Source organism: Aotus nancymaae, unplaced genomic scaffold (genome assembly GCF_030222135.1).
Source record: "Aotus nancymaae isolate 86718 unplaced genomic scaffold, 86718_ANA_hifiasm-v0.15.2.pri h1tg000031l, whole genome shotgun sequence".
Lineage (NCBI taxonomy): Eukaryota > Metazoa > Chordata > Mammalia > Primates > Aotidae > Aotus > Aotus nancymaae.
In genome coordinates this window covers 5,913,306-5,936,616 of record NW_026988444.1, presented here as the reverse complement: position 1 = coordinate 5,936,616, position 23,311 = coordinate 5,913,306, and the positions used below count along the sequence as shown (strand labels likewise).

The window sequence follows — 23,311 nt, the reverse complement described above, 5'->3', positions numbered from 1 at the left end:
AGCACATTGGGAGGCCAAGGCGGGTGGATCACGAGGTCAGGAGATCGAGACCACCCTGGACAACAAGGCGAAACCCTGTCTCTTCTAAAAAAAAATACAAAAATTAGCCGGGCGTGGTGGTTCGTGCCTGTAGTCCCAGCTGCTTGGGATGCTGAGGGAAGAGAATTGCTTGAACCTGGGAGGCGGAAGTTACAGTGAGTCGAGATGGCGCCACTGCACTCTGGCCTGGTGACAGCAAGACTCTGTCTCTAAATAAATGAACAAAATAAACAATTGGAAATAAAAATTTTCAAATGCCATGTATAATGGCATCAAAAATACCAAACGCCTAGGAATAAATCTAACAAAAGATCTGCACCCAAGTGGGCTGTTTCCAGGAGGGCCCACTGGGAGGGACACGGCCGCTGGGGGCCGGGGACGTTGCCTGGTCCCGCCTCCGGGGCTGGGTCCGTGGTTTTCCTTGAAGAACTCCCTCCCACTTCACTGTACGTTGAAAACTAGAAACGTAGCTGAGAGTAATTTAACAAGACTTAAGTTTGTGTTTATGAAATGGAATTTAGACTTTATTTCCATTTTCCTCAACTTGTTAGATGGATTTGGTGCAGTTCCTGCCAAAATTTCAGCAAGCTATTCTGAAGAAATAGATACATGAGTCTAAAACGTACACAGAAATTCAAAGGATGTAGGATACGAAAAACCTTGAAAAGGGAGAAAAACGTTTGAGGACTTGTTCTTAATTTCACGACTTAACTGTAAAGCTACAATATTTGAAACAGCACGGGATTGACACGAGGCTGCAATGAAACAGAACAGAGAGGCCGTGAAGAGACCCACGCACATGCAGTCAACTGATTTTTAACAGCGCAGTCGAAATCAGTTCACTGGGGAAAGGCAGGGCTGTTTCACACTTGTTACTGGAACTGGGATATCCATACGAACAGAAATGAACTTTGACTTCTTTTCTACCCTATACGAAAAATTAATTTGAGGTGTATCATAGAGCTAAACACAAAAGCTGACAGCGTCAAGTTTTTAGAAGAAAACACAGGGAGATAGCGTCACGATCTCACAGTGGGCAAAGGTTTCTTAGGTAAGATACAAACAGCCCACACCGTAAAGGAAAGCTCATTGGTAAATACGACTTCACCAAAATTGAAAACACCTGCGCTTTCATAGGTAGGCCAGGTGTGGTTGCTCAGGCCTGTGATCCCAGCACTTTGGGAGGCTGAGGTGAGCAGATCTTTTGAGGTCAGGAGTTCGAGAGCAGCCTGGCCAACAAGGCAAAACCCCGTCTCTACCAAAAAACAAAAACATTAGCTGGGTGTGGCGGCGCACGCCTGTAATCCGAGTCACTCAGGAGGCTGAGACAGGAGAATCTCTCGAACCAGGTGGAGGTTGCAGTGAGCTGAGATAGCGCCATTGTGCACTCTGTCTCAAAAAAAAAAAAGGGATTAGGTAAGCTACAGAGTGGGAGAAAATATTCATGCCACAACACATATCTGATAGTATCTAGAATATATTGAAAAATGACCAGACATCAACAATAAAAAGATAAAAATCCAAATATTTGAACTGACAGTTTTCAGAAGATCTACGAACAGCAGCGAAGATCCTGAACATGAACAGGCGTCAGGGAAACGCGACTGAAACCGTCAGACCCGACTTTACACCCCAGCAAAAAAAGACAACGGCGAGAGGGGTGAGGGCGCCAGCACCCGGGACGCTCGTGCGCGGCTGCGGAGTGAAGCACGGAACAGCCACGCCAGGATTCCGTGGACAGTCTCTCATGAGGTACAGGCTAGCGTATGACCCTGCAATTCCACTCCTAGTTATTTACCCGAGAAAAATGAACGCATGTGGCCACCCGAAAGCTTGAGTAAGAATTTCGCCAGCACCTTATTCACAACAGCCCCAAATGAGAAATAACGCAGATGCCCATCTATGGTAGATGAACCAACACATCGCGGTGGATCCATGTGACGGGACGACGCTCAGCTGCAAAGACACACCGACGCCCACGACAGCCAGCACGTGTGCGTGTCAGAAACAGCAGGTGAAAGAAGCCGGCACAGCGGAGGGCCTGCCGTGTGTCCACCGACATGAAATTCAACCATGGCCGGGCGCCGTGGCTCACGCCTGTAATTCCAGCACTTTGGGAGGCCGAGGCAGGCGGATCGCTTGAGGTCAGGAGTTTGAGACCAGCTTGGCCAACATGGTGAAACCCCGGCTCTCCTAAAAATACAAAAATTAGGTGGGCGTGGTGGCACGCGCCTGTAATCCCAGCTACTCCGGAGGCCGAGGCAGGAGAATTGTTTGAACCCTGGAGGCGGAGGTTGCAGTGAGCCGAGATCACACCACTGCACTCTGGTCTGGGTGACAAGAGTGAAACTCCATCTCAAAAAAAAAAAAAAAAATTGAAATATGCCAGGCTGATGTGTGGTCACAGAGGTGAGGCAGTTGAGGGATGGGCACTGGCTGGGTGGGAGCACAGGGGACCTTCCACTGGAGGCTTCCTGGGGTCACTTCCCAAATAAACGATTTGTACTTGAATTCTGGCCTCAGTATCTGTTTCTAGGGACACCAGAGCAAGCCAGGGCTGCTCTCTGGACAAAAGAACAAAATTTTGAATGTGGCCCATGTGGTCCTGCATGTTCTGGCCCCAAACTCCTCAGCCTCCTCCTGAAGGCCCCTCCAGCTTGGCTTTCTGAGCTCCAGACCCTCTGTCCACCCCGGGGCCTGTGATCATCACAGCTGTGACAGGACAGCGTGTGTGGTCCCATCTCTGCCAGTGCCCTGGAGCAGACGGCCTCCTGGCTGCCCCCCAGCCCTGTCTCAGTGCACATAACTGTGCCCAGCAGCACCCACGAGTGCCAAGGACGGGGCCAGGCCAGCCCCGCCGCACAGAGGGCTTTGCCCACCTTGGCAAGGGAGCGACGCTGCCCAGCCCTCTTCTGGGGGTCCTTGGGGCCAGTGACGACCCGGAAACGTGGGTGTGGCTGTGGCTGCTGAAGCCCCCTGCCCCGGTCCCAAGGAGATCAGGACTGGTGGGGTGAGGGGCTGCCTAAGAAGTGAGCGGGGGGGATCAACGGCCAGAGGGAGCCGAGCAGGGGTGGGAGCCACACACCCGAGGGCCGAGCAGCTGAGGGCTGAGAGTGCAGGACTCTCCATGTTGGGGGGCGGAGGGCACGGGCCTCAGGGTTTAATGGACTGAGGTGTTGGGGGGCTGAGGGTGCGGGTCTCTGTGTTGGGGGGCTGAGGGTGTGGGACTCTGTGTTGGGGGCTGAGGGTGCGGGACTCTGTGTTGGGGGGCTGAGGGTGCGGGACTCTGTGTTGGGGGGCTGAGGGTGCGGGACTCTCCGTGTTAGGGGCTGAGGGTGCGGGACTCTGTGTTGGGGCGCCGAGGGCGCAGAACTGAGGGTTTCATGGACTGAGGTGTTGGGGGGCTGAGGGCGTGGGACTCTCCGTGTTGGGGGACTGAGGGTGCGAGACTCTCCGTGTTAGGGGCTGAGGGTGCGGGACTCTGTGTTGGGGGGCTGAGGGTGCGGGACTCTGTGTTGGGGGGCTGAGGGTGCGGGACTCTGTGTTGGGGGGCTGAGGGTGCGGGACTCTGTGTTGGGGGGCTGAGGGTGCGGGACTCTGTGTTGGGGGGCTGAGGGTGCGGGACTCTGTGTTGGGGGGCTGAGGGTGCGGGACTCTGTGTTGGGGGGCTGAGGGTGCGGGACTCTGTGTTGGGGGGCTGAGGGTGCGGGACTCTGTGTTGGGGGGCTGAGGGTGCGGGACTCTGTGTTGGGGGGCTGAGGGTGCGGGACTCTGTGTTGGGGGGCTGAGGGTGCGGGACTCTGTGTTGGGGGGCTGAGGGTGCGGGACTCTGTGTTGGGGCGCTGAGGGCGCGGGACTCTCCGTGTTGGGGGGCTGAGGGTGTGGGACTCTGCGTTGGGGGCTGAGGGTGTGGGACTCTCCGTGTTGGGGGCTGAGGGTGCGGGACTCTGTGTTGGGGGGCTGAGGGTGCGGGACTCTGTGTTGGGGGGCTGAGGGTGCGGGACTCTGTGTTGGGGGGCTGAGGGTGCGGGACTCTGCGTTGGGGGCTGAGGGCGTGGGACTCTGCGTTGGGGGCTGAGGGCGCGGGACTCTGCGTTGGGGGCTGAGTGTGCGGGACTCTGCGTTGGGGGCTGAGGGCGCGGGACTCTCCGTGTTGGGGGGCTGAGGGTGCGGGACTCTGTGTTGGGGGGCTGAGGGTGCGGGACTCTGTGTTGGGGCGCTGAGGGCGCGGGACTCTCCGTGTTGGGGGGCTGAGGGTGCGGGTCTCTGTGTTGGGGCTGAGGGTGCGGGACTCTCCGTGTTGGGGGCTGAGGGTGCGGGACTCTGTGTTGGGGGGCTGAGGGTGCGGGACTCTGCGTTGGGGGCTGAGGGCGTGGGACTCTGCGTTGGGGGCTGAGTGTGCGGGACTCTGCGTTGGGGGCTGAGGGCGCGGGACTCTCCGTGTTGGGGGGCTGAGGGTGCGGGACTCTGCGTTGGGGGCTGAGGGTGTGGGACTCTGCGTTGGGGGCTGAGGGTGCGGGACTCTCCGTGTTGGGGGGCTGAGGGTGCGGGACTCTCCGTGTTGGGGGGCTGAGGGCGTGGGACTCTCCGTGTTGGGGGGCTGAGGGCACGGGACTCTGTTGGGGCTGAGGGCACGGGACTCTCCGTGTTGGGGGACTGAGGGTGCGGGACTCTGTGTTGGGGGCTAAGGGTGCGGGACTCTGTGTTGGGGGGCTGAGGGTGCGGGACTCTGAGTTGGGGGGCTTAGGGCGCGGGTCTCAGGGTTTCATGGACTGAGGTGTTGGGGGGCTGAGGGTGCGGGACTCTGTGTTGGGGCGCTGAGGGCGCGGGACTCTCTGTGTTGGGGGCTGAGGGTGTGGGACTCTGCGTTGGGGGCTGAGGGTGTGGGACTCTGCGTTGGGGGCTGAGGGTGTGGGACTCTCCGTGTTGGGGGGCTGAGGGTGCGGGACTCTGTGTTGGGGGCTGAGGGTGTGGGACTCTGCGTTGGGGGCTGAGGGTGCGGGACTCTGCGTTGGGGGCTGAGGGTGCGGGACTCTGCGTTGGGGGCTGAGGGTGCGGGACTCTCCGTGTTGGGGGGCTGAGGGTGCGGGACTCTGTGTTGGGGGCTGAGGGTGTGGGACTCTGCGTTGGGGGCTGAGGGTGCGGGACTCTGCGTTGGGGGCTGAGGGTGCGGGACTCTCCGTGTTGGGGGGCTGAGGGTGCGGGACTCTGTGTTGGGGGGCTGAGGGTGCGGGACTCTCCGTGTTGGGGCTGAGGGTGCGGGACTCTCCGTGTTGGGGGGCTGAGGGTGCGGGACTCTGCGTTGGGGGCTGAGGGTGTGGGACTCTGCGTTGGGGGCTGAGGGTGCGGGACTCTCCGTGTTGGGGGGCTGAGGGCGCGGGACTCTCCGTGTTGGGGGCTGAGGGTGCGGGACTCTCAGTGTTGGGGGGCTGAGGGCGTGGGACTCTCCGTGTTGGGGGGCTGAGGGCACGGGACTCTGTTGGGGCTGAGGCCACGGGACTCTCCGTGTTGGGGGACTGAGGGTGCGGGACTCTGTGTTGGGGGCTAAGGGTGCGGGACTCTGTGTTGGGGGGCTGAGGGTGCGGGACTCTGAGTTGGGGGGCTTAGGGCGCGGGTCTCAGGGTTTCATGGACTGAGGTGTTGGGGGGCTGAGGGTGCGGGACTCTGTGTTGGGGCTGAGGGCGCGGGACTCTCCGTGTTGGGGGGCTGAGGGCGCCGGACTCTCCGTGTTGGGGGGCTGAGGGTGCGGGGCTCTGTGTTCGGGGCTGAGGGTGCGGGACTCTGTGTTGGGGGGCTGAGGGTGCGGGACTCTGAGTTGGGGGGCTTAGGGCACGGGTCTCAGGGTTTCATGGACTGAGGTTTTGGGGTTTGAGGGTGCGGGACTCTGTTGGCCCTGAGGGTGCGGGACTCTGTGTTGGGGCTGAGGGCGCGGGACTCTCCGTGTTGGGGGGCTGAGGGCGCGGGACTCTCCGTGTTGGGGGGCTGAGGGCGCAGGACTCTCCGTGTTGGGGGGCTGAGGGTGCGAGACTCTCCGTGTTGGGGGGCTGAGGGTGCGAGACTGTGTTGGGGGCTGAGGGCGGGGGACTCTCCGTGTTGGGGGGTTGAGGGCGCGGGTCTCAGGGTTTCATGGACTGAGGTGTTGGGGGGCTGAGGGCGCGGGACTCTCCGTGTTGGGGGGCTGAGGGTGCGGGACTCTGTGTTGGGGCCTGAGGGTGCGGGACTCTCCGTGTTGGGGGGCTGAGGGCGCGGGAATCTCCGTGTTGGGGGGCTGAGGGTGCGGGACTCTGTGTTGCGGGGCTGAGGGTGCGGGACTCTCCGTGTTGGGGGGCTGAGGGTGCGGGACTCTGTGTTGGGGCCTGAGGGTGCGGGACTCTCCGTGTTGGGGGGCTGAGGGCGCGGGAATCTCCGTGTTGGGGGGCTGAGGGCGCGGGTCCCAGGGTCTCGTGGACTGAGGGTGCAGGCCTCTTGGTGTGTGGGCTCAGGTCCTGGCTGTGCGCTCTCAAACACGCAGGTGCCCTTGTCCACGAGTGGGGTCTCCAACTAGCCCTGTGGGCCGTGTGGGTTCCCTTGGAGCTGCTGTGTGAGGACGTCTCGGGGTGTGACATCTGGGGCCAGAGTGTGGTGACAGCACCCCCAGGGGAGGGTCTGCCCCGTGGGCTCCGGGATGAGGGTGTCCCCTGAAGTCCATAGTCAGGTGGCTCAGGGAGCAGGATGGGCTCTTCTCAGACTCTGTCACTGACCACCCCACACGGGGAGGAGCGGGGCCGGGCTGTTTATTAACCTTCCTGGAGGGCTCACGGCCTGGGGGGCTGCGGCTCATTTGGAAGGTGCTGGGTCCCGCGCCCAAGTGGGCTGTTTCCAGGAGGGCCCACTGGAGGGAAAAGGGCTGGCTGGGGCCGGGAGGCTGCCTGGTTCTGCCTTTCAGGTGGGGTCAGTGGCTTTCCTGCCCCTAGGCCTGGGGGACCCTGCCAGGGTCTGTTTGCTCCTGATCATCCTCTTGAGGAGGGAATGGGCCAAGGATGTGCCAGCAGGTTGGTCACACCTTCCTCCTGACCCCTCGGGGGGGTGTGGGCCAGGTGTGTGTCAGCAGGCAGGTCACACCTTCCTCCTGACCCCTCGAGGGGGCGTGGGCCAGGTGTGTGCCAGCAGGCTGGTCACACCTTCCTCCTGACCCCTCGGGGGGGTGTGGGCCAGGTGTGTGCCAGCAGGCTGGTCACACCTTCCTCCTGACCCCTCGGGGGGGCGTGGGCCAGGTGTGTGCCAGCAGGCTGGTCACACCTTCCTCCTGACCCCTCGGGGGGGCGTGGGCCAGGTGTGTGCCAGCAGGCAGGTCACACCTTCCTCCTGACCCCTCGGGGGGGCATGGGCCAGGTGTGTGCCAGCAGGCTGGTCACAGCTTCTTTTTGGGGCAGTGCTGCAGGGCCTCCCTCAGGGCCTCTATCACGAGGTCCACATTCTCGCGGGTGGCATTGCAGCCCATCAGCCCGATCCGCAGCACCTGGGGCGGGGAGGGGGACATGGGCCAGGTCAATGTCAGCCTCCTGCCTGCGGCCCACCTGACCCTGACCGAGGGCTGGCCAGAGCCAGGATGGGCTCACCTGAGTGAGGACCAGCCACCCAGTGTCCACGAGGGGAGCTGAGAGCCCCGTGCAGGCCACAGAGGAGCCCCGAACACCCGGGCCAGGGCAGGCTCTCCTCCCTCTGTACCCACAGTGATGTGGGAGGGTGGGTGGTGCCACGGAGGCCTGTCCACACTGCCGCTCAGAGACACAGCGGGCACAGGCACAGGACTTAAGGGTGTTCCAAGTGGAATCATCAAGCTGCACCCAGTGACCTCAGCAGGCTGGGTGGGAGCAGGGTGGGAGGACTCGCTTTGCCTGGACACCCCTTGGAGAGCAGGGTCCTTCTAGGTGCTCCTATCTGGACTCTCAGAGGACCCCGGCCTCCCCTGGACCTGGTGACAATCCCGCTCAAGGAGGGGTGTCAGGTTTGGTTTCTACAAAAGGCCCTCCAGGTGCCCCCTCACCTTCCCCGTGGAGGGCCCGAGGCCACCCATGATCTCGATGCCAAAGCGGTCTATGAGGTAGCTGACGATGTCCCTCCAGTCATAGCCGGCGGGCACAGCCACAGTGGTGACCGTGGGCAGCCGCAGCGCCTGCAGGAGGGGCCCGCTCAGCAGGTGGGGAGAGGCCCTGCACGGGCCCGAGTGACAGCTCTTGGCCAGGGCCATCTGCCCCGGCTTCAGGTTCCAGAGGGGCCAGGGGGAGAAAGGTCCTGGAGGAGGGAATGGGGTTCCCACCCCTCCGGAGGTGGTGGGGGATGGGCAACCTCCCCCTGGGAGATCACAGGCCGTCCTGAGACCTGGCATCAGAGGCCGGGAGCTGGGACTGCTCCCTGGCCCTGGGGCCAAACCACTGGGCAGCTGCCCCTCCTTCTCAGGACCGAGCGTCCCCACTGCGGGGGCTGGGCAAGAGCCCCTCATCCTTCCCCATGGGTGCAGGGCTGCCCACTGCCAGGGCCTCCTCACCGGGTCCTTCACGAAGAGCCGCAGCCCCAGCGCCTGCAGGCGCCCGTGCAAGTATGCCACGGCCTCGCGGTGCTGGCGCCAGCTGCTCTCCAGGCCCTGCGTGGGAGATGGCACCGGTACGCAGTGGCATGAGTGCGGCGGGCAGGAAGCCTCGCCCTCTGCGGCGCAGGAGGAAGAGCTTGACTCACAGGCCTTGGTGCAGGGGAGCCTCCGGACCCCCCAGTTTAGATTTCCCCGGAGGCAAAGCCTGGGACTACCCCAGGGCCAGGAGGAAACCTCTGGGTCTGAGAGCGGTGGGGGGTGGGGTGGGGGGTCTGCCTGTGGCCTCGGGGAAGAGGAGGGGAGAGCGCCTTGCAGCACGGAGGAGTTGGGCGGGGAGGAGGGGAGGGGCTGTTGGGCCACACAGGGCCAGGGCTCAGGGTCCCGGCTCCCCCATCCTGGCATCCTCCCCACAACTGCTCCTGCCTCAGCTCTGGACAGGCGAGGGGTGGTCTTTCCAGCCCTGGGCCTCTCGCTCCCGGCCTCCAGGCACCAGCTCCCATGGCCACCCCAGGTGGGACCCTGGGGCAGCAGGTATTCTTTCCTCTGGCTACCCGGGCATCTTCCCTGTGCATGTGACCCCGCAATCCGCACTCCGCCAGGCCCCCGAGCCCGCTGCTGCCCTGTGCCCTGCCGTCTAGTCCTGCTCTCTTCCTTCGCCCAGCTCACACCCCCACCCTCCTTTACGACCCTAGAGCCTCTCCCTGTGAGTGCCCAGTGCCTCGCCTTCCCGGGGGGTGTGGGTGACATCTGGCTTAGGGGGCACCCCCGCACTAACCCAGCCCTAGGCAGTGGCTTTATGAGCAGACCCAGGAGGCCAATGTGGCAGGCACGGCCTTGCAACCTCACGGGAAGCTGGCTGCAGCCCAAGGACCCTTCCTGGACTCTGGACTGGTGGCTGGCAATGGGCCCCACAGGACGACAGGACCCACACGAAAGTAGGCGGGGCTTCCTGTCTCATGTCCTGCAGAGCCACTGGGCCTGTGTGCTGACGGTGTGGACTCTACAGTGGCCAAATCAACCCCTGGTCACAGCCAGCCGCGCCTGCTCAGCTCTCGCCCTGCCACAGGAGCTGGACCAGACTGCAGGACGGGCCTCCCCTTCTCCCCACCCACCCGCTCGCCAGGCCTCACTCGCTGCTTCACACAGCAACAGAAGGGATGGAGCGTCCACACCTGCCCCACTGCTGCTTCTGTCCCTGGGGCTCTGTCCTCCCGGCTGCGCCCACGGCCAGTGTGCCTGGGTCCCCGTCCTCTCTCCCCCACCCCACAGAGGGCCTCCCTGGCAGGCTCCCTTCCCTCTGTGCACCAGGGACATCTCCTTCTCTGCGCGCTGCACCCTCAGCCGTCCAGCCGGTGGCCCTGTCTCTTCCGGTGGGAGTGCCGTCCACACACCTGCTCCACAAGGAGGGCCAGGCCCTCTCTCAGGCTGTACAGGCTGATGACGGGGGGCGTGTGATGGTACCTGAAAGACATGAGGGGCTTGGTCCAGCACCACGGGCGGGGTCGGGGGCAGACGGGGCATTAACTCGGTCTGCCCCAGCCCCGACAGCACAGGCTCTCTGATCACAGGCCGGCCTTCTCCACAGGAGTCCTGTCTGGATTCAGAACGTTGGACTGGGAAGGCAGCTGCGTCTGCCAGGGAGAGCATGGCTTCGTGTGGGCGCCGGCTAGGACGCAGTGGGCGGCTGCAGGAGCAGACACACGCCAGCACCTCCCCGCCACCACCTCCCCGCCCCTCAGCCCCAGTGTGCCTGAGAAGCTGGCACTGGCCCTCCGTGCCCACTGGGCTAGGGCACCATTCCTGGCGCCTTGTCCCTGTGTGTAGCATGAGGGGCCTTGGGTTTACGGCCAAGGTCGTCTTTTGAGGGGGGTAAACTGAGGCCTGGGAGTGGGGAGATATGGCAGGGTCAACAGGGCCCGAGGGTGCGCTGGGACGTCTGGGGAGGACAGTGTTTGTGGAAGGGTCTGGGGGGCCACGCCCCTGCCCAGAGCCTCGGGCCGGGGAATGGGGGAACCTAGGGTGGGGCATTTGGTGGCCGGGAGCAGGTGAATTCTGGGGCTCTAGTTGGGGTTCGTGGGGCAGGAAGGTGGGAGCCCCCACCTCTCAGCCATGCCTAGCACCCCCGCCTTCCCGTCCCTGCCGGGCCTCACATCCTGGGCTGGCCGTCGCAGCCCCAGAAGTTGGCCAGGTACTTGATGTCCAGGTAGAAGGAGGAGGGCTTTTTCTTGCGGGAGTAGATCTTGTTCCTGGGGAGGAAGAAGCCGCCTGAACCCCGGCCCCTCAGTTTGGGCTGAAGGCCAGGCGGCCTTGTCGGCTGTCCTGTTTCACAGGAGTGAGACGTGGCAGGGCCCCCAGGAGGGCCTGCCCAGCTGCATTTGGGCTCAGGGGCTAGTGTGGGACCAGGCTGGCCGTGGGACCCTCAGCTGTCCAGTCCTGCGGGCCCTCGGGCCCAGCCTGCACCTCTGCCCACGTGGGTGTGACCCCGCCAAGGGGACCCTTGAGGCCGGCTCCCTCCACTCCGTGCACCCCTCTCTCTCCCCCAGCCCCTCCTACAGGGTCAGCCTTCATTTCCCTCATCACCCAAAGGTGACTGCTCTCAGGCCCCCAGGCCAGGCTTGAAACTTGAAATGTGTCTGTCTCTACAATACCAGGTTGACCAGCCAGCCTGGGCCTCTCCTCAGGCTCCTGAACACACCCAGCCGCCCCCTTGACCCTCCCTGTGGTCCAGCAGGCACCTCGGACCTCCCTTTCCAACACCGAATTCCTGACGTCACCCCGAAGTCCTCTCTGTTCTGGGGAACGGCACCTCCCGTTGCCAGGCTGCAGCTTGATGAGAACTGCCTGTGAAGCCTAGCCCCCTTCCCCTACCCCCTGCCCAGCCTGGCTCAGCATCTGGACGCTAGTGTGGGAGGTGAGATGAGGATGGCAGGGGACACCGTGTGTGGCCCATGTGTCCCTTGGGGCAGCCCCTGGAAGCTGAGCGAGGGTGGAGGCTGTGTGGAGGCCGGGTGGGGTGCTGGAACACAGGCCCCTGGTCCTTTCCGGGCCACTCCTTGGTGCGAAGCTGGGAACTCCCGGGGCACCAGACTCTGCACCCTGCACACGCACTCCCCGTGAACGCAGGGCCCGTGGCCTCCCCCAGCGTGAGCAAGAAAGCACCAGGTGCTGGAGAAGCCAGGGAGCCCCTCCTGCCTCGGCCCCCTGAGCTCCCTGCAAGCCCAGCCCTGCACGGGGTAAAGGGCTGTGGGGCACTCACTTGGCAGGGTCACTGAAGGAGAGGAATGAGGTCCCTGGAGGGGCGTTCAGGACCTTCTGGGAGCTCGAGTACAAGATGTCGATGCCTGCAGGAGGGCGGTTCGCTCGGGACGGACACCCCACCCCAGGGCAGGCCAGGCCAGCGGGGTGCCTGCCTCGCTAACAGGCTGGAGGGCTAAGACCCCACCAAGAATCTGTGCACGATGGCGGGGAGACGCAGAAGGGAGTCCTGGGTTCCAATCTCGACACTGCTTCGTGGCAGCCACGACCTCAGCCCTGAGCCTTTTAGCGCCGCTCCACCTCCACTGTGCTTGTCATGAGGGACAGCCCTGCCACCCCGCACTGCACCCCTGGGCTCCTCCTCCACTGTGCTTGTCATGAGGGACAGCCCTGCCACCCCGCACTGCACCCCTGGGCTCCTCCTCCACTGTGCTTGTCATGAGGGACAGCCCTGCCACCCCGCACTGCACCCCTGGGCTCCTCCTCCACTGTGCTTGTCATGAGGGACAGCCCTGCCACCCCGCACTGCACCCCTGGGCTCCTCCTCCACTGTGCTTGTCATGAGGGACAGCCCTGCCACCCCGCACTGCACCCCTGGGCTCCTCCTCCACTGTGCTTGTCATGAGGGACAGCCCTGCCACCCCGCACTGCACCCCTGGGCTCCTCCTCCACTGTGCTTGTCATGAGGGACAGCCCTGCCACCCCGCACTGCACCCCTGGGCTCCTCCTCCACTGTGCTTGTCATGAGGGACAGCCCTGCCACCCCGCACTGCACCCCTGGGCTCCTCCTCCACTGTGCTTGTCATGAGGGACAGCCCTGCCACCCCGCACTGCACCCCTGGGCTCCACCTCCACTGCTTGTCATCAGGGACAGCCCTGCCACCCCGCACTGCACCCCTGGGCTCCACCTCCACTGCTTGTCATCAGGGACAGCCCTGCCACCCCGCACTGCACCCCTGGGCTCCACCTCCACTGTGCTTGTCATGAGGGACAGCCCTGCCACCCCGCACTGCACCCCTGGGCTCCTCCTCCACTGTGCTTGTCATGAGGGACAGCCCTGCCACCCCGCACTGCACCCCTGGGCTCCTCCTCCACTGTGCTTGTCATGAGGGACAGCCCTGCCACCCCGCACTGCACCCCTGGGCTCCACCTCCACTGCTTGTCATCAGGGACAGCCCTGCCACCCCGCACTGCACCCCTGGGCTCCTCCTCCACTGTGCTTGTCATGAGGGACAGCCCTGCCACCCCGCACTGCACCCCTGGGCTCCTCCTCCACTGTGCTTGTCATGAGGGACAGCCCTGCCACCCCGCACTGCACCCCTGGGCTCCTCCTCCACTGTGCTTGTCATGAGGGACAGCCCTGCCACCCCGCACTGCACCCCTGGGCTCCCCCCAAGGTCCCTGCTTTCAGGAGTAGTGTGAGAGTTAGCCCAGAAATCCCTTCCTTCCTGTCTGACAACTCCCAAATCAGGAGGGGCTCTGTGGGAACAGACAGGCTCCGTGGAGTGGGCGGGGCACCTCGGTGGTGCAGGGTGCAGGCTCTGCCCCAAGAGCGGCTGGGCACGGGAGGCCCCTCGACCCCTCGGCCGGCCTGGCTGAGGTTCCCTGCAAGGTGACCCTGACAGAGGTGCTCACTGCTATGGGCAGCCTGGCAGGGTTCAGGGTGGACAGAGGGGTCCCCTACGCCTGATTGGCTGGAGCCCCGCCCCTTGCTCTTCCCACCGCTCCCACTACAGCTCTGTCCCTCCCGCCAGCCCCCACGCCTGATCTGACAGCTCAGTGGAAACACGGGGTTGCCGGGCAGTTTCTGGAGCTGCTCTTGCCCCAGTAAGCAGCAAGTGTTCCCCAGGCCAGGTGGAGACGGGGCCGAATCCTCACTCCAGCCAGGCTTCCTGCACGTGGAGCCTGAGGCGGCTCAGGCAGGGCAGGGTCCCCGGGGCAGACCCTTACCTTGCTGGTCCATGTACAGAGGGGTCCCACCCACGGATGCCACTGAGTCCACCAGGAGCAGGCACTTGTACCTGGGGGGGAGGGGACGAAACAGAGGGCCCAGGTGAAGCGGGGGGCCTCTGGAGGGCTCGGGCCCCAGCCTGGATGGGGTTTCTGAGGTACCTCCAGAGCCTTAGGCTGGCAAGGAAGGGGCTGCCTCCTGCCGCCGCCCAGGAGTTTGAGCCTTAGGCTGGCAAGGAAGGGGCTGCCTCCCGCCACCGCCCAGGAGTTGGCAGCTGCCTTCTCCTGCCTTTGTCAGGGTCCACTGGGACCTGTGGCTCTTCCTCTCCCACCTGAGCATCGGTGCAGAGGGAGCTGGGAATCAAGGGAGCATCATGGCCCTTGAGGGCCCCGGCTGCAGGGCCCCGCACTGCTGCTGAAGAGGGTCAGCCGGGCAGTCTGGGGTCCCCAGGCATGGCAGGCGGCTGAGGACCTGTGTGGACCTCAGGGACGGGGGTGGCACCAGGCTGGGCCACCCTCTGCCGACAGCTGCTCAGCCTAGCTGCTGGCCAGAGCCAGGGCCGGACGAGGGGACAGCAGCACTCTCGCCCTCCTCCACCTCCATGTTTTCTTGTCAAGAAAAAAAAGACACAGAAAGTATCTCGCGCCGGCCGCAGGCGGGGCTGGCTTGGGTGTTGCTGCACCCGGCCCGGGTTGTGTTTGCGAGCTTTACTCACGGCCACGGCCATGCCGCAAGCTGTCCGGATGGGACCTGCCGGAAGGACCCTCCCTGGCCGTCGAGTTTCTCTCCTCTGTCCTGTGCTCGGCCTTGCAACGGGACTGCTGGGTCCCAAGGGGCTCTGTACCCATTTCCCAGGGGATCCCGTCTGACTCCATTCAAGGCCCAGCCCTGTGCACCCCTGTGTGGGGGGAGGGAGGCTAGGGGAGGGAAATGGAGGGCTTCAGGCAGCTTTAGTGCCCTGGCAATCTTGGGTCGAGGTAGGGGCAGGCCCTGGCAGGATATGGAAGTCCGCAACAAGCCCTCTCCAGCCATGGGGACAGAGGTCAGTGGGCACTGTGTTGGTGCCTGGCTGGAGAGCACCAGAGCCTGCCCCAGGACCTGGGCTCATCTTTAGACTTAGCCCAGAGCGAAGAGGACCTGGGAGGTGCCTGCACCCCACACCGTGGGACAGAGGCTGGGGTGGGGACCCGGGCAGAGGGACGAGTGCTCACCCCTCCCCACAGCCTGGCTCCGAGCTGGGCTCCGGCCCACCGTGCTGGGGCCAGGCTCACCTGTGGCAGAGCTCCCCGAAGCCGTCAAGGGGCTGCAGCACGCCGCTGGATGACTCCCCGTGGGTCAAGAACAGCAGCACTGGCTTGTGCTGGGCCAGGCCCTGGGGAAGTAGGGACAGCTTCGGGTGGAGCTCGGGGGCGGGGGCCAGGAGCCCCACAAACACCCTTCACGGGTGGCGCAGCTCCAGGGAGCAACAGCTGGGCATGCCTCAACCCCTCCCTGATGGTGTGCGTGGGAGGAGGGGGCTGGCGGCATCTCAGCTCTGGGAGGACGGCTTTTCCAAGAACAGGACTTTTGCGTAGAGAGGGAGGAGGAGTGGCCCCAGCCTGCTGCCCCCTCTGTGAGGCCTGTTGCTAGGTGGACTGAGTCCCCATGCTCAGGGCAGGTTGGGGCTGACTTCAGCCCACAGGGTGGGGTATCTTGACTGTCAGGGAATTGCCCTGCACCCCTGACCCCAACCCAGCCTCCTGCCTCCAGCCCCTCGGGCCCTGCCCATAGGACCAGGCTCCTGACTCAGTTTCCCTGCCAGATAGAAGCCTCCCGACCAGTCTTCCCACGACTCCCAGGGAATGGAACCCTCCCCTGTAGCCGGTCACCAGATGCTAGGATGGGCTGAGGGCCAGCCGTGGGCCCCCGCCTCCCAGCCCTGACCCCAGCCTGCTGGCTGGCCACTTCCTGGCGGTCCCTGGGCCAGCATGCCCCCTACCTCCTCCACCTCCTGCAGTGTGAAGTGACCTCCAGGGTCCTTGGTCATCGGGTGCACTCGTGCTCCTGGGGGCGGGACAGAGCGGGCCGTGAGGGTCCCGCACACACTGTAGGAGCCAGTGTTGGGCACCAGCGGCCCTGATGAGCAGGGGACCCTGTGAGGGCTGGACCCTGCCCACCGTGTCACCCTGGCCACCTGCCTGAAGCGGAGGGTGGACTCTGCCCAGCGAGAGCCTCTCCGTGTGAAGAGCCAGGGCCATCCTGGCCGCTGGCTGTTGGAGCCCAGGCTCCTGGGGCGCTCTTGACAGAGCTCAGCTCAAATGCCCTTTCTCAGGCCACGCTGACCACTGCCCCCCAGGCAGAGCATGAGCTCCCGGGGGTCGGGGCTGCACCCCAGGGCTGGCACAAGGAGGCCCACAGGCTTGATGGGTGACAGACTGAAGGCCGAGGGTGAGTGAGGCAGCAGTCTTGCCCTCCGTTGGAGCTGGGACTCCAGGATCAGGCCCTCAACTGCCCCTCTCTCTCTGTCCCTGTCCCGGGTGCCACTCACGGCCAGAGTTGTGGGAGGGGAAGAACCTGTGGCTCAGGGGACAGCATGGGGACAGGGGAGGGGCCTGCTGGCCATAAACCCCCGGCATCTGAGCCTGCGTGCCCGGATGTCCCCTTGGGTCCTTGCCTCTGCTGACCCTGGCTCCTTTTGTAAAGTTTGTGGCCTCGGGGTCGGGACGCTCTCCGGTTGAGGCTGCGCATTAACCAGCATGGCCACGGTGGAGGTGACCAAGTCCACGTCCCTCAACGCCACAATCAATCATTAAACCCAGGGCACACTCCTGCTCCTGCTTCTCTCCCAGAAAAGTGTACTCGGGAGGCAGACTCTGTCCATACTCTGTATTTTGTGGATCACATCGAGTTCCAGAAGGAATGCTGCTAAGCTTTGAGGGGAGGCTTCAGCTTCTGAAACCCCAAACCCCACCCTGTCACAGAGGAGAGCTGGTGCCCAGGGCTCTCAGGACTGTGTGCTGGGACTGGGGGTTTCCCTGCAGTGCCACCCCCCATGCACTTCAGAAACCACTCAGGGGCTGGGGGATCGGGGCCCCTGTGCTGTTCCCAGCATGTTAGAGTCAGCCCCCGAGTTCCCTGAGCCTGCCTGGAGGAGGCAGCGGGCTGGCCGGAGGCGCGTGTGGGAAGGGCCACACGGGGGTGTAAGCGCTCACCCGACAGGGGATGCCAGCTTCACACAGAGGGAGGCCAGGGAGGCCTTGAAGGGTGGAGCCAGGGCCGTCCCCACCTGGTCCCCTTCCTTACCGAGGCGCTCCCCGATGTCTGCGGCTCGCTGCCCCCAGATGCCGTTGACCCCGACCAGGAAGGAGTCGCCCGGCTCCAGCACATTGATCAGGGCGGCCTCCAGAGCACAGTGTCCCGAGCCACTGATGACCAGCGTGAGCGGGTTCCTGGTCTGGAACAAGTACTGGATGCCTTCCTTGATCTCATCCATGATCTGCGGGCGGGTACAGGGTGAGACCCAGGCCCCCACTTCCCCGAGTGAGGAGGCAGTGACCCCCTCATCTCGTCCATGATCTTCGGGTGGGTACAGGGTGAGACCCAGGCCCCCACTTCCCCGAGTGAGGAGGCAGTGACCACTCCCCGATCCGTGATCTGCAGGTGGGTACACTGGTCAGACCCCTGCCTGCCAGAGTGAGGAGACAGTGACTGCCCCCCCACCGTCCATGATCTGTGGTGGGTACAGGGTGAGACCCAGGCCCCTCAAGTGAGGAGGCAGCTGATCCCCTCCCCCATCCATGATCTGCAGGTGGGTGCATGGGTCAGACCCAGTGTCCCTGCTTCTCCGAATGAGGAGACAGCTGACGCCCTCCCCTCGTCCATGATCTGGGGGTATGAACACAGGTGAGACCCAGGCCCCCCGAGTGCCCCCGCTCCTACCTGGTACATCTCCTTGTGCATGGGCCCGATCACCTGCAGCCCCCCAGCCGCCATGGTGCGAGGAGGCAGGTTGGCGGGGCCGGGCCCCAGCAGGAGCCGGGTGGGGACGGAGAGGGGCTTGAGCAGGGCCTTGGGGGGTGCCACCAGCAGCTGGTGCGAGGCCATAGTCCTCACCCAACCTGCTGCTCTGGGACCCAGGGTTGCACTGGCCTTGGCCAGAGCCTGGAACATTTCCCCTTGGGCTGGACACAGAGGTGAGAAGTGAGGATTGGTGGATGGGCTTCCGGGGCGGCCCTGCCTTTTGCTCTTGTTCCCTGAGCCTTATCTGTGTTACCCTGTAGGTCAGGGCCAGGCAGCAGGGGGCTGAGCCTTCAGGCAGAGGGAGCCTCCCGGGCTGAGTGACAAAAAAGCAGAGTGCCACAGAGCTGTCCTGGCCCCAGCCCTCCTTGCTTCCCGCTATGTCCTGCGTCCAGCCCCTCCCATCTTGCTTAGCTGAGACATTGGCTCCACCTGGAAGGGCGGACAACTAGAATTGGGGGGGCTTCGAAGTCATAGGCAGATTTAAACAGATTTTGATTGGCAACTGGTGGTCAACCTAAGCTTCAGTCAGAGAAGTGTTTCCTAAAGGGTCGGAGCACAAGTCACTGAGGCTGGGCAACAACCCCCAACCCCCGCGTTGGCTGATGTGTTGCCAAGCCGCTGCCATAGGTGTGGGCGTGTTCCCGTAAGACCTTATTTACAAAAAGCAGGTGGCAGGCCAGACTGGGTCCATGGGCCGTAGCTACTGACCCTGGCTCAGGTGATGGGAAGGCTTGTAACCAAAAATAAAACGTGAAGGCCCCCGGCAACCATGTGAATGGGCTTCACGCTCCGCCAGAGCACTTTAAAATCGAACCTGGAAGACGCTCAGGCCAGATCGTCACGTCTACACATCAATATCAGCGCAGACCCCAAGCCTGCGAGGAAACATTCACCATCTTCTTCCTCTCTCAAGGCCGCTACCTGGAGGTGTCATCTGCTCCCCACAACCCCTGTTCATAACCCAGACACTCCTTTCTGCTGGTCCTCTTTCAATGGAAATATGTTTAAATTCAAGTTGTCCTGCCAGTCCAGACGGAACCAGCTTCAGTCTCACATGTGTTGACTGATGCCTCGTGTCTCCCTAAAACGTCTAGAAGCAAGCCCGGCCCCGACCAGCCTGGGCCCTGGCAAGGTTGCCCTCCCCCCAGGAGGCTGTGTCATGGGTGCACCCTCACCTGGGTGAGGCCGCAGTTAATTTAGAAAGAAACTTTCTAAATTAATTGAGACCTGTTTCGGATACTTTTTGGTTTCCAGGCTCAATGCAGCAAATAAACCTGCACCACGTATAGACACAAGGCAAGGGTGGCGCCGTGCGTTCCGGCGTGCGTATGTGCGTGCGTGCGTTCCGGCGTGCATGTGTGCGTGCGTGCGTTCCGGCGTGCGTGCGTGCGTGCGTTCCGGCGTGCGTGCGTTCCGGTGTGTGCGTGCGTGCGTCCCGGTGTGCGTGCGTGCGTGCGTTCCGGCGTGCGTGTGTGCGTGCGTGCGTTCCGGTGTGTGCGTGCGTGCGTCCCGGTGCGCTTGCGTCCCGGCGATGTAGAGAAATTCTGGTTACTTAGAAATTTTTGATTGAAAAGGGGCCTGGAACCAGGTGCCGACGTTAGCTAACAGGGAAATCTAATGACTTCTGAAGCCCTCAGATAAAGAGGTTCGCCCCCACCTGGAGCCTGCCTGATGGTCACAGGTGGTTTGCCCTCCTCACTTGGTGACGCGGTTGACCCTCGCTATTCCGCCATGCTCACGTCCGCCATGCTCATGTCGGGGTCTCGAGAAAGGGAAAGGGCACAGTGAAGCGGGGCGTCCGGCCCGCCTGGCTGCTTCCCGCTGAAAGCGAGTTCGGGGGATGGGTCGCGTTTTCCCTGCCTTGCTCTCGGTCATGGAGGGAACGGAGCGGGCAGCCGGGATCCCACCCGGGAGGCTGTGTAAACGGAGTCGCCGCTGCAGGCCGGAGTCGGGACAGCGCAGCCCTATCCGCGGGTGGAATTGCTGTCGTCTGCAACATAGAAACCGAATGAGAGCATTCAGATGGCAGGGACCCGATAGTCGGGAAAAATGACAGAAGAGAAAGGTCTAAGGCATGGGAGAAGCCGAGTGATTTTTGAAAGCCAGTCGGTAAGGTTTCGGCCCAGTCTCGGTCACTTTGGGAAAGCGTGTGTAGCCATCTGGCTTGTTGGAAGATACCGGTTTCCGCTTCTCCAGACGCGGTAATGTTGGTGCAACGGGCCCCGTTGATGACAGCACAGACCCTCCTTGCTCAGCTAGGAGGCATCCAGAGCACGTCTGTTACCAAAAACCACGCCTGCTGGCGAGTCTGAAGACTTCCGTGGTGCGGGGAGACTTGCACCAGCTTTTGCTGAGGCTGTTTCAAGGGAGGCGCTAGGCTCTCGTCGTTACGATTTCTTGGTAAGTAAAACCTCCCCGAGGGGTAAGAGTTGCGACAGTTCCCACAGCTCCGGCCACAGCAGGTCCCAGGGCCCTTTTTCTTCTAGAAGAGAATTCTGAGTTGGAAGTGATGTCAAGACACTGATGTGGGTGGGAGCTGTTGTTCCCAGGTACAGTCACCATCGTGAAGAGGATGATCAAGGCTGGGCAGGGCCAAAGCCGGAGAAGGGTTTAAATCGTCCCCGGCAGTGCTGCAAAGCCGTGAGAGCCCAGGAGAGGCAGGATGATTATTCAGGTTAAAATCTTGGGAAGAAAGGAAGTGGGCCTTCTGACGGTTTTTAAGAGGCCCCATATGGGAGGAAAGATTGTGCTTACGTGCCGATGGAGGGGGTTTAAAAGCAGGAAGGGGCCAGTGCGTGGTGTGGGAGATGAAATAGGTGCACGATGGTTACTTCTGTGCGGGCTGCATCGCTACAGTAACAGACACGATGGTACTGGGAGTGCAGGGGTGGTGTACGCCGGCGCCCTGCTGTATTGGTCCAGTTTAACCACTTATAAACTGGCAGTGGTGAGACAGAGTTTTTTTTTTTTTGAGATAGAGGCTCACTCAGTCACCCAGGCTGGAGTGAAGTGGTGCGATCTCAGCTCACGGCAACCTCCACATCTTGGGTTCAAGTGATTCTCTTGCCTCAGCCTCCTGAGTAGCTGGGATTATAGGCACCCACCACCATGCCTGGCTAATTTTTGTATTTTTAGTAGAGACGGGGTTTCGCCTTGTTGGCCAGGCTGGTCTTGAACTCCTGACCTCAGGTGATCCACCTGCCTCCACCTCCCAAAGTGCTAGGATTACAGGCGAGAGCCACTGCTCCCAGGCAGAGTCAGAGTTTTGATTGTAGGAGGCTAAGGCCTCAAATGGGTCAAAGTTAGCCACATGAGTATCATTATCTAGGTGTACATCCCAAAATAACACTACAAATCAGGGCAGTTTCAGTGATACTGTAAGTATGGACGGTGAGGGAAGTAATGTGGTAGCAGGAAGTTGGAGGGGGTTTCCAGTTTAGCAGCACAGAAGGAGACGGTCGGGGTGGGAAGGAGCGTGAGAGGAATAGTGAAATTCCGACGGGACAGTTTGGTTGGAAACAGGGCGCGCTTACAAAGAAGGATCTATGTGGCTTGGAGTGGTGGGTTGTGGACGGCAAAGCCAGCCACGCGAAGGAGTTTCTCCTCTCACAATAGCCTGTGAGATGCTGAGGATGACGCTGTCAAAACAAGAGGACTGGGAAATTTTTATATGAGGGATACAGAGAAAAACATGGAAGAAAGAAAACAGGAGTCTCATTGTTCTAATTCAAGGAAAGTCACAAAAGCTGTTCCAGGTATAATTAGAAAAACCACCTTGCCGATAAAAAGCTAGTACAAGCTGAATAATTGCATGTGGTTCTTGAGAAATGGGGGTTGGATGAAGAGTAAGTGAATTGGCCGGGCGCGGTGGCTCACGCCTGTAATCCTAGCACTTTGGGAGGTCGAGGCAGGTGGATTACCTGAGGTTAGGAGTTTGAGACCAGCCTGGCCAACATGGTGAAACCCCATCTCTACTAAAAATACAAAAAAAAAAAAAAAAAAAAAAAATTAGCTGCATGTGATGGTGCACACCTGTAATCCCAGCTACTCGGGAGGCTGAGGCAGGAGAATTGCTTGAACCTGGGAGGCAGAGGTTGCAAGATCTCACCATTGCACTCCAGCCTGGGCGACAAGAGTGATACTCTGTCTCAAAAAAAAAAAAAGGAAGTGAATTGAGGATAATCTCAGAAAAGTGGAGGATCTCGAAACCCTTCTGGAGCACATAGGGAAATGACAAGGGAGGAAAGGAAAGTGGATGATAAAGACAGCAAAAGGCTCACGCGTATCCTTTGCTTCTGAAGGTTCTGCTATTAATCCAAAGGAAGGAGTTCATATTCAGGTAAAGTGTCACCTGGTTGTTTGCAAAACAGAAATTAGTAGATGTTACAAAGGCTCGAAGTGTGAGCAGGCTGGAGTTCTGGCGGTGCAGACGGCACAGGCGGGCCCGAGGGGAGAGTCCCTGCAGTTGAACAGCTGCGGGAGGGACTGGGGGGCCTGCAGAGGGTCCAGTCCAGAGGGCCTGACGGGGTTTCTGTCTTGAGGCAAAGTTTTTAAGTATACCCAGTCCCACAGGCTAGTAGGAGGGCTTGTTTCTGATAAGGAAGAGTCAGGTTTTGGACAAAATTTGTCCTGGTCTTCAGCAGTGGACCCAGGTCTTCAGATCGTTTGCCCCAGGGAGGCAGCAGATTGAGACAGATAATGAGCCTCTGGATCAAGTAATAGGTCTGTTTGTAAAAAGGGGCATCCATGAAGAATTTCAAAAATGACTCAGGTGGGTTGAAACCTGTGAGGTTGTTCTAGATCTCAATAGGGCAATGGGAAGAAGCTACCCGAGACGGCTGAGTTTCTCTAGAGGGCCTAGTGACCAGTTTTCAAGGCTAGCCTGGCCCTTGGATGACCGAGTGTGGTAAGCAGCATGCAAGCAATACTCTATTTGGAGGGTCTCGGTGATTCCTGGAGGAACAGAGGAAACAAAGGCCAGGCCACTGTCTGATCGGAGGGATGGAGGGAGTCCAGATCGAGGAATGACGTGTTCTAAAAGAGCCGTAGTTACTTCCGATGCTCTTTCTGTTCGACTGGGGAAGGCTTTAGTCCAGACTGTGAGAGTGTCTCTAAAGATGAAAAGGCATCTGAGTCCCTTATGAGGGGGCCTGTGGGGAGAGTCCTCAGGTCCTCTCCCCTGAATAGGCGGGAGGAGGGCCAGGGGGTTCATTGCACCCTCAGGATTTCATTGACAGCAAATTGGGCAGAATTGAGAAATGTTCCATTCAGCTGGGGCCAGGTCAGGCCCGTGAAAAAGAGGGTCGATTGAGGCTTGTAAAGTTTCGGCCCCCAGGTGGGTAGCTTGATGGAGATTTCAGGGGGTTTCCACGTGGAACCTTGGGGAGGAGGATTATTTTCAGAGTTTCGAGGCCATCCCTCAGGAATGAATGCGACACCCAGTTTAGTGCTTTCTGTAATGTGGGGTTTTGGGGGTCATGTGAGGAATGAGGGCGCCT

The 23,311-nt window shown here is 61.5% G+C and overlaps 1 protein-coding gene across 4 annotated transcripts; it reads right to left on the bottom strand.

Annotated features, from left to right (window-relative positions):
* Positions 1–1,341: 1,341 nt before the first annotated feature.
* On the bottom strand, positions 1,342–19,035 carry AGXT (alanine--glyoxylate aminotransferase). 4 transcript variants are annotated; one of them, XR_010344998.1, is made up of 12 exons: positions 17,733–19,035; positions 17,097–17,289; positions 15,793–15,857; positions 15,086–15,186; positions 13,814–13,884; positions 11,865–11,949; positions 10,759–10,854; positions 10,000–10,069; positions 8,567–8,662; positions 8,066–8,194; positions 1,896–2,232; positions 1,342–1,428 (listed from the first exon to the last, which is right to left on the bottom strand). XR_010344998.1 is itself a non-coding variant. In XM_064383429.1 (11 exons), the coding sequence occupies exons 1-11, from the start codon at positions 17,961–17,963 to the stop codon at positions 2,185–2,187; spliced, it is 1,185 nt and encodes a 394-aa protein (XP_064239499.1). In that variant the 5' UTR covers positions 17,964–19,035; the 3' UTR covers positions 1,499–2,184. The 4 variants fall into 4 exon arrangements, 3 of the variants coding, with proteins under 3 accessions (XP_064239499.1, XP_012320482.2, XP_012320483.2); XM_064383429.1 differs by lacking the exon at positions 1,342–1,428 and having other exon boundaries at positions 1,499–2,232; XM_012465059.3 differs by lacking the exons at positions 1,342–1,428; positions 1,896–2,232 and adding an exon at positions 6,772–7,537.
* Positions 19,036–23,311: the final 4,276 nt, after the last annotated feature.

Excerpts from the sequence above, each read along its gene's own strand:
- AGXT (XM_012465059.3), bottom strand. The coding sequence starts at position 17,963 with ATGTTCCAGGCTCTGGCCAAGGCCAGTGCAACCCTGGGTCCCAGAGCA. Across the intron at positions 15,187-15,792 it reads CACTGCAGGAGGTGGAGGAG|GGCCTGGCCCAGCACAAGCC; the intron begins GTAGGGGGCATG and ends CTACTTCCCCAG. Across the intron at positions 8,663-9,999 it reads TGGCCCTCCTTGTGGAGCAG|GGCCTGGAGAGCAGCTGGCG; the intron begins GTGTGTGGACGG and ends TCTCCCACGCAG.